At 39.7% G+C, this 15237-nt stretch overlaps 1 protein-coding gene across 1 annotated transcript in view; it reads left to right on the forward strand.

Moving 5' to 3' along the window:
* The first annotated feature begins 10056 nt into the window (after window positions 1–10056).
* sept12 (septin 12) overlaps window positions 10057–15237 on the forward strand; it is an 82147-nt gene continuing 76966 nt past the window's right edge. The window contains exon 1 of the mRNA XM_044331159.1: window positions 10057–10368. Coding sequence (XP_044187094.1) covers window positions 10314–10368 — 55 coding nt within the window. The 5' untranslated portion in view covers window positions 10057–10313. The remainder of the gene's footprint in view (window positions 10369–15237) is intronic.

Below are 15237 nucleotides of genomic sequence, written 5' to 3' on the forward strand. Positions count from 1 at the left end.
GCCACCCTAACTATAGAGAGATTATAGTTCCAACAAAACTAAATGGGGTCACCCAGGGTAAAGACTCAGGGGGAATGTTGATATGGTATAAGTCAGAGATAGCAGACTCACTTGAAATGATGAAAAAGGGAAACATTATATATGGTAAAAGATTAAAATAGGTTTTTCAGTGGAAATTATATCTTTTTTAATGTGAAATTTATATTCCCCCAATAGAATCTCCATATTACAATAAGGAGATTTTCACCAACATAGAAGAAGAGATCAGTCATTTCAAGGCCCAAGGATCTGTGCTGGTCACTGGAGATTTAAATGGTAAAACTGGTGAGGAACTACACTTTACTATCACTGAAGGTGCTAGTACTGGAGCTAACCTTTACTTCCGTATCCTTCCCAACAGGAATAATTATGACAAAAACTCAAACAAGAGTGGAAAACAAGTCTTGCAGCTTTGCAGAGTGCTGGATCTGTACATTGTCAATGGAGGGCTGTGAGGGGACTCCTTTGGACGTTATACATATTGTTCAAAACTTGGCAGCAGCACTGTTGATTATGCTATAACAGAATTAGACCAAACTTCTTTGAGAGGTGAAAGAACAAACACCTCTATCAGATCACTTTGTATGACAAGTCCCAACCTGCCCATCAGAGGGAATCTAATCATTCACACACTGATGGAAAAGAGTAGGAGCAATTCGGGGTTCAGAATCTTGCCCAAGGACATTTCGACATGCGGACTGGAGAAGCCGGGACTTGAACCGCTGATCTTCCAATTGAAAGGAATGAATGAATGGAGACAAATTTGATCCCAACAACTACAGAGGCATCTGTGTAAGTAATAACCTGGGGAAGTTATTTGGCAGTATACTAAATTCAAGAATTATAGACTTCCTCATTGAGCACAGTGTCTTAAGCAAAAGTCAGATTGAATTCCTTCCAAATTATAGAACAGTTGACCACATTTTCACCCTACACACACTAATTGATAAATATGTAAATCAAAATAAAGACATGATTCATGCATGTTTTGTTAATTGTTAGTTGTTTTGTTAATTGTTAATGAGGGATTACTTTTTTAACTAATAGAAAGTGGTATGGGGGCAAGTCTTTTGTAATTAAACCATTATGAAAATAACAAATTGGCTGTCAAAATGGGAGATAAACACAGGCTAGAGGGGTTGAGTAAGGCTGCAACCTCAGCCCCATCCTCTTCAATATTTATATTAATGAACTGACATTGTTATTAGAACAATCACCAGCACCTGGTCTCACTCTTCAAGACACAGAAATCAAGTGTCTGTTTTATGCAGATGACCTGGTCATACTGTCTCTTACTAAAGAGGGTCTTCAGCAGAGCCTGGACCTTCTCCATCAGTACTGTCAGACTGGGCCCTCACAGTTAACATGGAAAAGACCAAAATTATCACCTTCCCAAAAAGATCAAGGTTACAAAGAAATGACCCAACATTTAAATAGGTGGGACCCAAATAGAACAAATAAATACCCATACTTACTTAGGTTTACAAATTAGTTCCACGGGAAACTTCTGCTCTGCTGTGAAGGAACTAAAAGAGAAGACAAAAAGGGCTTTCTGTGCCATCTAGAATTCTGTTCAAATCCAAATTCCAACTAGGACATGGCTAAAATGTTTAAATCAGTTATAGAATCAATTGCATTGTATGGCAGTGAGGTACGGGGCCCCTTACTATAAAATGATTGAGCAAAATCGTTTTCACTCAGATTAGACCTAACCAGATTTAAAGTAAGGAAAAAGAAAAATGCATCACTTATTGGAAACTAGAAACAAATATTTGGCCCTAAAAAGATAATATACCATGGTCTGGGTGAATACTCAGTTCTGATTGGCTGCAGGGTTTAATTCCTGATAATGGACACCTACTAAGTTGTTCAAGTGAAACATCTGTTCACCTTTCTAAATTAATGCGCTGGCTAAAATGAGTAACCATAGCAACAGGGATGCTGTCAAAGCCTCCGTTTGCAATTTATTGCAACACGTTAACAAGCTAACATCTAAATACCACAATGAGTGACTTCAACATTTCTTTGAACCTATTTGGAAAATATGACAACTCTGATAACTGGGATGCAGCTGAAGGAAGAGAAATTGAAAAGAAAAGGGAGAAACAGCACAAGGAGTTAACACCATGAGAATTATTGAACAAGGCATGCTGACACCTCAAAATAGAAATTAGGTAAATTAAAAATAATTTGAATATGTTATTTACAACACAGAGTGTAGTCTTTCAATGACTTATCCTATGTTCAGCACAGGATGGCGACAGTAACACACAAGCTGCAAGAGGTACACTGCCCTCTGAACTTACTGATACTTTAAAGCGATCATCTCATATTCGATTTGCTGAACAAGCTGCGGCTGACAGTACACATGGTCTATCAATTGTTTGTGAAAATCTTGGTATTGATTTGGGGACAATGACATGGCTGGATAGCTAGCTAGTCTTGCTGTTAAACATACTGTCAAATTATATTTACTGTTTGTCAACTGTACGCAATGTTATTGATTTTAAATCTTGCTAGCATAACATAAGCTTTCTGGACTCATAGCTGGGCCAAACAGTTCTATGAGCTAAGCGGACTAGAAATATCTCCTGTTGCCAAGTCGTATCTAAGCTTCTTTCTCTTTACTAGAATCATGAACAACGTCTCCATTGCATAAGCACCTTATGGGATACGTTATGGTAATGACTGTTCTAGGTATTAGTCAAACCCTCAGGTGTTACCAGGGAAACGGAGTTATGGCTTGTGAAAAACTTGCAAAATAAATTAATGGTCTTATTATTTTTTTCTTTGGCAAGTGACCATGGTATGACCAGGATAAAGCCCTTCGAGGTGTCCATTATAAGGAATTAATGGACTCTGCAAAGGCCTCCGCTGTTTGTCGGATCGTTCTGGCCTCCCCATCGTCCATTAATTCCTGATAATGAACACTTCGTCAGGCATAGATGGAAGGGTCACTGCAAATATATACAAAGTTGTTCTGAGTCATCACCTTTATCCTGTGATGAAACACTTCTGTCCTGATGGGAGTGGTCTCTTCAAGGATGACAGTGCCCCCATCCATAGGGCACAGGGGTCACTGAATGGTTTGATGAGTATGAAAATGATGTGAATCATATGCTATGACCTTCACAGTCACCAGATCTCAACCCAATTGAACACCTATGGGAGATTTTGAACTGACGTGTTAGACAGCGCTCTCCACCACAACCATCAAAACACCAAATGAGGACATATATTTTTAATGAATGGTGTTCATCCCTCCAGGCGAGTTCAGACACTTGTAGAATCAATGCCAAGCCAAGATGCACTGAAGCTGTTCTGGCAGCGTGTGTTGGCCCAACACCTTACTTCATGTTGGTTTTTCCTTTAATTTGTCACCCATATGCACACACACACACACACACACACACACACACATAAGAAAAATTAGTCTTTTGAGTGAAATAAAATTTGAGCATGGCAGACTTAAGAACAGTTTTTTTTATGTTTTCATATAATTTGATTCCAATGTATTTAGATATCTTGTGTCGTTTCTCCTTTCAGTGCTTTTAGGGTAAAGTTTTGTCTTACTTAAATTCATGACATTTCTAGTTAGATTCCTATCATTGGACAGATGGGACAGAAATGTGAGATTATTTACATATGAACAGTACATACAAAGAGCATGTGTGCAGTGTGTGTGAGGTTAGGAATTTATTATTATCTTTTACAAGGCCCCCGAGCAGCTGTTTATGCATTGTAAAGGTGCTCCAGGTAAGATTTTTATGTCAGAATCCAGCTGTCTAATCGGCTTCAATCACAAAATGGGCCTACAGGAGAGAAGAGTATCCATTCACCAATAAGTGAGCTACTGTGCATTCACCTTATTTTGGATATGGTCTCTGGTAAAATATCTGCATGGGAGATGACAAATGCAGACTCTGAGGTCCAATCCCTAAAAGAACAGATCAAAGACAACAGCTGCTTCTAGTGGACACGCTGAATTGATTCACAAACAGGCATGTGATGTTACCATAGGTGTCATTTAGCTATTTGCCACAAATATACTTCTGTTTAAGCCATTTAACATCAAGATTTGTATGTTGGCATCAGTCCACTACTGCAGAACTGCACTCAAGAACACCAAATACAGTAGCAAAACAGAGAGACAAGTGTAACAGCAAGAGGTTTCTGAAGGAGTACTTCAAAGGATAGGTTCATAATTTTCCAAGTGTGTCTTAAAACAAAAGTCAGGTGTCCATATGAACAGTGAAAGACGTTCTCCTTGCTGTAATCATTCCTCCTGTTCATACTGGCTATTAAGATCCGCTTCAAATGCGCTTTCAATGTAAGTGATGGGGGCCAAAATACACAGTGTGTCCACATTTAAAAGTTAATGTGAAGCTTATATGAGGCTTCAGCAGTCTGAGTTAGTCATATCAAGTGGATATCTGCCACATTCACATTTTTTTAGCATCAAATTCCCTCTTTGTGTTTCCTCAGACAGTGTTCCCCTGTTGAGCTGTGGTGGAAGTATAGTAACAAAAAGAGGGACTTTGGCACTAAAAAGACTGTAACGTTGAAAGATATCTACTTGATTTGACTCATTTGGATGCTGAAGCTTCATATTAGCTTCAGATAAACTTTTAAATACATTGTTGCACAAAAGGAAGACTGGATTTTGTCTCTCATCACTTACATTGTAAGTGCATTATGGGATCTTCTAATAGTCAGTATGAACAGGAGGAATGATTACAGTAAGACAAACATGTTTCAATGTTCATTTGGACACCTGTTGTTTTAAGACAGAAAAAATTTGAAAAATTGTAAACTTGTCCTGTAAGTTAGTCCTCTTTGTTGCCATCTTTGAAGCCACTAGATAGGTAATAGTTGGGACATAGTTCGTCACCACAACATTTTGGTACACCAAACACAACACTGCACCAATCCGTCTGTCTCCTCATCCATCTAACTCTCACCTGTAAATAAGACCCCTAGATACTTCATCTTCACTTGAGGCAGCAACTCACTCCAACCTGATGGGAGCGGTCCACTATTTTCCTGCAGAGTTCCTGATTCTCATCCCATCTGGTTTACACTCAGCTGCAGACCATCCCAATGGGTGGAGCTCACAAACTCTTTTTTTCATGTCTTACTTGGATTTGCAGGATAATCATGCTTCTATGCTTTTGGAACTACAGTTTCCATAATGCTCTGGGCGATGTAAACAGGATGTATAACATTCAGATTAAGTGACTTAACTGTGGACTACACCTTGAGCCCTGTTTTTGTGGCCCATAATTTTTTACATTTTGGCAAACTATCTCCATTAAAGGTCTGCTGAATTTGCTATTAGCAGTTTCTGTTGGCAGTGTAGCTATGGATGTACACACAACTATCACTGAATTACTTTGATACTGAAGAAAACTTACAAACATGACAATTCTCAGGAGTTATAGGGACTGTCTTTTTTCTGTTATTTCTACGCAGATATGTGGTGGATGTTTATGATGAAGATGACAGTTATGTTCAGTTATGACTCAAAGGAGAAAGTTTTATGCTTGAAAACTAAACCTGAAAACTGCTTAAGATAACTGGGTTAAATTGAACTTAAGAGTTTTTTGGGGGGGGGGTTGCCCTCATGCACATGCTGCTGAGCTGTGTGTAGTGGTGTTCCTATGTTCAAACTGTGCAATGAAACTGGTGGATGAAGTTTTATCATCCAATAGACCTGATGGAAAAAACTGTGACAATAATACCCAGGTTGTAAAAAAGAATAATAGGAATTTTCCTTTAAGCTAATGCTATGCTTCATTTATCATATTCCATCATATCTATGAGCCTATCTAAATTGGTATGTGGTGCCTGAATTCTTTTGGCCCTGACAATTCACCACAGACATCAAGCACTGTGCAAGAAGATTCCTTCAGGCGAGTCAGAGCACGAGCAAACACACACACACTGTCTCTGTCTCACACACACACACACACCAGCACACCAGTACCAGCTGGTGACTCAAAAAACTGGGGAGGACAGGAGGAAAACCAACCCACAGCGTCATGTTATTTTACACTAGTTGGCTACTTATCTCTACTTTCTTATGTTAGTTAGCTATGTTATATTCTTATGTGTAAATGCAGGGCTATGCAGAGACCTTCACAGAGGCAGGTGTTCAAAGTTAAAAAGGGGCACATGGAACAAGATTTTAAAACACCACACACCAACATAATTTATAGCATGACCTACTGAATTATAGCAACCCATATTCAAACAGAATGTAAAAGAATATTACAACAAACCGCATCATACTATATCATTGTCCCACAGCTGATCAAATCGGAGGGGGTGACAATTTTATATGCCATTCACTGAATTGCATATAAAACAATTAGCTTTCAAAAACAAAAACCCTGAGTGGTGAAAAGGCTGCTTCTATAAAGACATCTATATATATTGTTTCTAAACAAAGAAGTGCTCATTTTAGCCCTGCAGTGGTTCAGAATGTGTCATTTTACCAACAAAGTTAAACGAAGTTAACTTCAAATTTATAAACATAGCACAAAAAGTAAGGAAATTTGTGTTTGGTAGATTATTTCTTTGTTGTAACAATACTTCTTGGCAATTAATCTTATACTGTTGGAAAGCCTGTTTATTTCCCCTTTAAATGGTGCCACATTTGTAAGGAACATACATTTGTGGGATGAGCAGCAGAGCTGAGTATGTGGGTTGCACCCATGAAAAATATGCCAAATCTCTGCCAATGCCAAACAGCTTCTTTTGCTGTTGCTATTGACTCTTGTTTTGAGCTTCTGGTACCCCAGAAGACCGTTTCCTCATCCTGTCAGCACTTAGGTACCGTTGGCTCTGTTCTACAGATTTGCAGTCAAGATTTGCAGGAAGATATGGCCAACGGCTCACTGCCCAGACAACCCGGAACAGACTGCACTCAGCCAATCTCTGGTCTCATAGGGCTGCCAGGAGGCCTGCCATGACTGCCCTTCTCTGTCAGGCCCATTTGTGCTGGTGTTGGCAACATGTGCACTGGAACTTAAACATGTAGAGAAACGTTATGTTCAGCAATGAGTCCAGATTCTGCCTATGGCAGTTGGGGTCAAAGTGTGGAGAAGATGCAGAGAACGCTATGCTGATTGCTGCACCGATAGAGTAACATCTTTTGGTGGAGGCAGTGTGATGGTGTGGGGCGGCATCTTCCTCACTGGAAAAACGAGGCTTGTCATCATTAGAGGCAACCTCAATGCAGAGAGATATCGAGATGAGATTCTGCAACCATTGGCAATCCCATATCTTGTTTCTTCAAACTTTAATCATCCTATCCACCAAACGCCAAACAAGAGTCAATGGCAGAGTAAGCTGTTTGGCATTGGCAGAGAAGAAGGCATATTTTTCATGGGTGCAACCCACATTCTCAGCTCTGCTGCTCATCCCACAAATGCATGTTCCTTACAAATGTGGCACCATTTAAAAGGGAAAACAGGCTTTCCAAAGGTTTAAGATTTATTGCCAAGAAACATTGTTAAAACAAAGAAATAATCTACCAAACACAAAATTCCTTACTTTTTGTGCTATGTTTAGTATTGTTCTATTGTGACAACAGATTTATGTTCTCAACTAAAAGTATTAATACATGTATCAAATATATGATTTACACACTCTTATCTATATGCAAGACAGTAGTTTACAAAGCTGACTGTACCACTGTTGTTATTCTAGTTACTTTTAGTATTTAAAAAGTTTTAATTGATTGTTGATTGATTAGGGAGGACCTCCTCTGTTGGAGTTTTTCATTTTTTGTGTTTTGGCCAATAACGGATTAGCATGAAGAAAAATGAAGAAGATCCCACCCTAAGGAGAACAGCAGGAGCCCGTCCTCCTTTGCTCTCCTCTCACCATCTCACACACACTGCCCTTTACCCTCTCGCCTTGCTGCAGGTGTCGCTGTTGAAGCATTTTAATCAGAATTTAAATATTTGATTTTTTCCAGAGAAGAAAAAATATTTATAAATGATACTGATTTGTGTTTTTAAATGGTTTATTTGAACCAGTTACTCTTTTTTTGTATTTTGATCTTCCTCTGGCCTCTCAAAAATAGGAGGGGCAATCTCCTCTGCCTCTATGGACCAGCCTCCTCTGACACACACACACACACACACACACTTGCAGTCACACTCAGACATGTATATACACACAGATGCACCGTCTGGAACTATCGAGCCCATCACAGGAAACAGGCCAATTAAGCAGTCTCAGAGAGAGAGAGAGAGGAGCCAAACCCATGTGACTGAATTCCCACAGGCACCACAACATGCACACACACACACACACACACACAGACATACTCATACATGGACAAAGTCACATTTACCTGTGCTCGGAAATATACACACTTGCGTCAACTTGTTAATTATGTCTGCAGATGTGCACCTCATAATTCATGATTCTATGATTTTTAAAATTTTATTATTGAAGTTATTCTGGTCTCTTGCTTTCTGTCACTCTCTCTTTCTCTCTCTCTCTCTCTCTCTCTCTCACACACACACATATACACACTCCAAATAGTACTGAGGGCTGGGGGGCTCTCATTAGCCCTGTGGCTCTGAATTGGGGAGGATTAACGTCACCGTGGCTTTTCATGATTTGCACAGACTGGTGTGTGTGTGTGTGTGTGTGTGAGAAAGAGAGAGAGAGAGAGAGAGAGAGAAATCATGGTCCAGTATGCAATTTACACAAAAGTGATGTGGAAACCTAAAGCCTCCAGCCTTTTCATCTTGTGTCCAGCAGTTCCTCTTTTGATATGAACAATATTTGCATATTCGTTTAACTTTACTATCTAAATTTGATTTTGTTTTGTCAAAATAAACAGAGTTAACAATAGTGAATTTATTCCAGTGCATGATCATCTCTCTATTCATGATACTTAGCCTAAGTAACAGAGTCGATACAACAGCCTGCATAAAAAAGGTTTTTAATATTAGAGGTAGATTTAGATGTACATTGAGGAGCTGCTTGAAAAAAATAGCTAATGATGTAACTAGTCACAGTCAGTTTAGTTTAACTTAAATTTAACTTAATTTTCTTTAGAATTTTTAAAATCTTGTATGTATGTAATTATGTCATGACATCATAGATATGTAAATTAGCACTTGGCATCATCTAGCGACATCTAGCGACTTTTTCTGCAAGCTTTAGCTACTTCCCACTGAAAATAGTTGGCAACCATTTTTGGCCAGGGAGACGATGTCACCATCCAAACAATGTTTGCTGGGTATGATTCCTCTGGGGATGATGAAATAGCCACAGCATGTGTATGACAATCTGGTCATTAGTGTAAAACTAGGAGTAAGTCAATGGATTGAAACAATTTACTACTCATGTCCCTCCTTTAGTGCAGAAACAGGAGTACAGGTAGGCCTATAGCCTACATCCCAGATAGCAAAATTGCTGTGGCCCAGATTCGGCCCACACCAGACCCACATACTGTGTTGAATGATGGCACTTGGAAGGTCTGCTCCTGTTTCCCAGATGTGGGCCACAAACAAGCCATAGCAATGCCGTATGTCAACCAAGAACAAACCAGATAAACCAGAACTGGCCCACATCCAGCGAGAGCACCACATCTTTACCAAAAAAGGCCCCCATTTCATTTGGGATATTTGGGCCAAATTTACTATTTTACATGTGGGCCATTTCAGGCTCACATCCATTTTGTCCAGGCCACAAGTAGGCAAACAGTGCCGCATCATTGCCTGAAGTGGCCCACTACCGTATGCTATCTGGGACTTGCCTTTCACTGCTGCCTGGTTAGTTGGGAAACTGAGCAGTCCGTGATTCTTACAAACTTCAAGGTCCATCTGACATCTTTGCCCTGAGGAAAGCCAGTCGGGAGTAGGAGAGAAAGCGAAGAAAAGAGAAATTTGACTGAGGATTTTTTCCAGGTGTTGCATGCGGCTCCGCCCACCGGCCATCCGTCCCCCGCCCCCTGTCCCCCTGGGTCTGGGCTGCAGGCAGCCGAGCAGGGGGGCTGGGCCAGCGATACGCCGCCTCACTGATGCTCCTTCAGCGCGCTTGGACGGTGAGGACACACAGTACCGACAGGACAGCCGGGCCATAGCACTGCTCAGCCGGCTCCCCGCCTGCACGCACTCCTGCCGCTCCTGGTCATCAACGCGGACGACTTTCGTTACTTTTCGACAGGGATTTCAAGTTTTTCTCAGAGTTCCGATTTTCTTATCTGACTTGGAGCGGCATCACGGAGCCTTCGGAATTCAGACAGGATGTCGGAACTTTCCGTGAATGACCACCTCGAAGGGATTTTATCAGATTTTGAAGGTATGTAGGCTGTAATATAGAATTACTTTACTGCTGCCTGTTTTGTTGGCGTGTAATAAAACCAAATGGGGGTCGCTTCAGGCTGTTTTACCCTCTCCTTTCAAAGAGAAAACTCGTGTCTGCAGCAGGGCTGAGTTACAGCAGCGTGACCTGCTGTTCTTTCTTACTTTTCCAACGAAATGAACTATTTGTTGACAGGTGCGCAGTAACACTCAAATATACTAGAAACCACCAGTAGCCTGCAATAACAATGTTGTTGGTTTTTGTTCGACCTAGAGCAGAGACTATTAGACGATTAAGGAATTAGTTATTCAACAGAAAATTGTATGAAATAAAAATGTAAATATTTGATGGTTTTCACAGACTTTTTTTGGTTGTAAATAGAATATTTTCAGTGTAAGACATTTTTCATAGTTTTCTTACATTTTATAACCTATTGAGAAAACAGTTGCCAGATTAATGGATAATGAGGAGGCTACAGGCTAATTGTCAATCGCAACCAAAGTAAAATCATTAGTTTTTTTTTTTTACCACTTATTGTGTAGCTACAATAAGTCACAGTTTACATTTACACTTGCTTACATGGATGCAACAGGTAATCTAAAAATGTGGTAGTATGCAAAAAAAGAAAGAAAATGTAGAATAAATGGTTAGATATTTTTGTCTTACTTTCACTATATCCCTGTTCTACAAGCATTCCAGTTCATTTCATTCGTTGTTCCAGTCACTTCAAACTGTTTGGTTTTGTATGCCTCTGAGGGAGACTTATAGTATAATTACTGGAGTCAGATTTAAACAGCCAGGTAAGAGAGAGCAGCACTAATAACACAGTGTAAGCAAAGCTTTGAAAAGCTTTCTGTGTGTGCAGGGGCTTCTCTCTCTCTCTCTCTCTCTCTCTCTCTCTCTCTCTCTCTCTCTCTGTCTGTTTGTGTGTGTGTGTGTGAGAGAGAGAGAATAAGTTCATCCCATCAGCAGGCGAGGCGGTAAATTCAGTTTGGTGAATGAGTCGGCTCTGGTCACTAAATGAGGAGTGACCAGGAGACTAATTTGAAGCCCCTCAGCTAAACATCAGCTCCATTTCTTTATTTGATCATTTTTATTATTTCCTATAAAAGTATACAGTACATGAAACAGTCCAATAATGCAGTAAATTCATATGTACGTAAAAATGGTTAAAAGGAGAAAATAACTAGAAAATAATCACCCAAAAACATATGCACAGAATGTTCAACAAAAAACTAAACAAATCAAAATTAACCTCAACAGTGTCCTACAGTGTCATTTTTAATGGAATGAGTGAATTAAAAGTTACAAAAGAGGCTCAACATGAACCCCTTTTGGCTTTGATGAATAAGGTCCATTAATAAATAATTAAGACTGTGTGGTTAATTAAGAATAGCTAGCATGATATGTAGTGAGCAAAGTACAAACTCTGTCAGTGCTCTCTGCTGGACAAACTATGCAATGGAGACATTGAGCCCTATCTTACACCCGGCAAGTGTCTTTGCTAGTTTAAGACCGACACAGTTGTCATTTTCCCATCCAGCACCCACATTGTTTAAATAGCAAATGCACTTGCACCCATCAGAGCACCCATGGGCGTGTTGGTCTTAAAATCAGGTGTGGACAGGCGCGTTGTTGGCGTATTGCTATCTTGAGGCAGCAGAAAGTGATTGCACCATTGACCAACAAAAACTTGGTCTGAAGTCAATGGTGCAGTGTTTCACTATTATTTTAAGGGCGCATTATCAAGACAGTAATATGCGCGTTCATATGCGGCTGCACAACACGTGTACACTCTGCTTGTTACACACACACAGACATGCAGCAGCGCACAGATATGCAAAAGATTAAAATAAAAGGATTATAATGTGAAAGATTATTATTGTGTACATTAACATATTTTTAAAAATACATGTCATAATGGTTAGTCATAATATTTATCAGAATTAACTAATCGCAGTAATGATGAAATTGTTTAATTATTTTACCAAATCGTGGGAATACATGTAGGCATTTAAACAGACCTGTCAGGTTGAGGGTGTCTGTCAAGGCAATCTGATATCAACCACAGATCAGACACAGATCGATTTCCTGCTACATCAATACACAAGGACATTAGGAACACATGGGGAAATAAATGAGGTGAAAACAATTATTAAACTAAAGAAGGAAAGAACTGTGGACAGCTCCAAGCTGCTGCCAGCAGCAGGACCAGTATCTTTGAGAGCTGATCAAGTCCTGACAACTGTGTATGATGATTTTTTACATGATTAAAATGAATGATTTAATTTTTGAACAATATTTAACAAATATTCTTTAACATTTTTGAGATTACAGTGATCAGGTTTCCATACTTTCAGCAATTAAAACCCAGCTGATTTGACCTGTTACTTTGGGGAGGGAGGGTCCAGGAGCAGCAGGGGCCAGTGTGCTTGTAATGGATTGTGTGCTTTCACTTCACGCACAAGCAGATCCGTTTCCTTATGCGCCATTATAATAGCAATATGCCAAGGTGCAAGTGCGCCTGGCTTTTAAAGCGAATGGAAGATGACACTCTGATTGGTTTATGGCATGTTATGCCCAAAACACACCCATGATTAATTAAGAGACTAAGGACAACCTGTTTGAACCATGCGTCTGGTGCTGCGACCATTTTTCTGCTGTTAAACTAGCAAAAGTGGATTTGGACACACCTTAAATGCACTTGCACCATGCGCTTTAGACCGTGCACTTTAGATCGTTAAAATGGGGCCCACTGTTTCAAAATAACTTCAAACATAAACTTGGAATTACTGCACTTTCTATACTTTTCTAAGCTAATATTGTGTAAATTAGAGCCTGACCAATACAGGACTTTTAAGACTGATGCTGATTTTGGTATTTTAGGGATTAAAAATTCTACTAACAAAATTTTAGCTGAGATTTACATGATGTGATCATCAGATGTTAAATGAGGGGATTAGTAATTCTGAAAAGGCACTGTTTCTCAGCCTTAAACTTTTCAGACAAACTACCGGTAAAACAAAACTACTGGTCTCCACTGCGGTGACTGTAAGTGATAGCACCACTGTTCATTTACTCACTAGAACTGTCTTATTGACTGTTTCACAAATAAACCTACACCACTCAATTGAGGGGAGGTGACTGATCGTACTGCTTACTGCAGCGAAACCCGGCTGACACACTGCTGTCAGGATTCTTAAGCTTATAGTGGTTGTGTGGTTCATTATCATCATGAGCACCTTACCTTTGAGACACAAAACAGACACACAAGCGCTGACTCTGTTCTGCTCTGCAGCAGTCAGCTGAGCTGTGATGCGTTCAGTGAATTTATGGAGATTATTAGTGTGTCGCCAACAGTGGAGTCGCAGTGCTCTCTGGTGAACAAGCTACACAGTAGCAAAGATGGTAATAAAATAGCTTGAATACATGTCTTTGTATCTCCATTACTTTATATATTTGGTTATTTAACCAGCCAATGCCAATTTATCTTCATTTAGCTCGAACCGGCACCTCTCTAGTATTGGTCTGCTCTAGTTTAAATCTACTCTGCATCAGCCAGCACTGCATTGCGAAGAAGACTGTCCTCCCAAAAAGAATTACAGCATCACTCATCTCAGGAAGTGCCTCAAAATGAAATATGTTTACATTCAAGTGACATAGGATCAAAGGAGGAAGTAAAGTGACATGGTTATCAAGCAATGGAGTCTGTGCAGGGAGGAGGTCAGGATGGATGGCTGGTTCAACAAAACATCAGACTTAAACACAAGAGACCACGTTCCTTTCCCATTTCCAACCCACAGCATCATTTTTGTTTTAGGCATGACCACAGTCTCCTAAACTTAACCACATGGGTATTATGCAATGCTCCCAAACCATGATCTTTCACTAAATCTAACCAAACTTTAACCATTGCATTGTCAGATCATAAAAAATATTTACATATTTCAACAGTGACTTGTTTTGGAAGGTACTGACAAATCAGATCAGGACACACTTTGCTGTGTTGTTGTAGAGGGCATGCACAAATACTGTAACATTGAATTTGGAGGACTAGTTGTTCTTGAGAGCAGTTAGTGTAAAATAGCATAATTATAACGTGTAAAAAATGATATTTTTCTCTCTCTGATATTTTTTGGCCTTCTGCTCAGTATCATAATGAGCCATATTTTGTCTACTGCACCCCATTTACATGTGTGGAAGCAAAAATATTAGAAACACCTCCCTTTTATAATATGCGTCTGAAAACAACATTTCACACACACAGAAAAAATAGGAAGCTGGATTGTTGGACCACATTACAATATACAGGGGTTTGTATTTTGCTGGTCACCCTGGCACGATGTTTTGAAAATGGCACTCCGAAGCGAATACATTTGTACATTTGAAAAGCTTAAGGTCTTACGTCACAGTTTTGACACGAAAAAAAAATACCAATGACATACATGATGACATATGATCTGTTTGTCATGTTGTAAACCTTTCAAAAACATTAGTCAGTGTACATCCGCTTCCCAGCAATGCTTCCTGTCGCCCCTCACTATCTGTCAGCACTTACTCAGAATTTCAGTCGAACTCATCACAGAATACAGCTGATATCAGTCTTATTAAAGGTATTTTTTTTTTAGACATATTTGAACCATTGCAAAGATTGAGGGAAAACCTGTAGGAAAAAAAGAACAAAAATGTCCATATTAGCATCTTTGGTGTGAGGGCAGTGAGAGAGAGACAAGATGTTAGAATGGACTTTGTTCTTCCTCAGGGTGATCCATCATGTCCCAGGACCCTGCAGGGACACTGCAACAAAAGATGCCCTCTCTCCTTTCATTCCTACTCCCTTTCCACATTCCTCTGTTTAGACAGGTG

The sequence above is a fragment of the Thunnus albacares genome, chromosome 17 (assembly GCF_914725855.1).
Source record: "Thunnus albacares chromosome 17, fThuAlb1.1, whole genome shotgun sequence".
NCBI lineage: Eukaryota > Metazoa > Chordata > Actinopteri > Scombriformes > Scombridae > Thunnus > Thunnus albacares.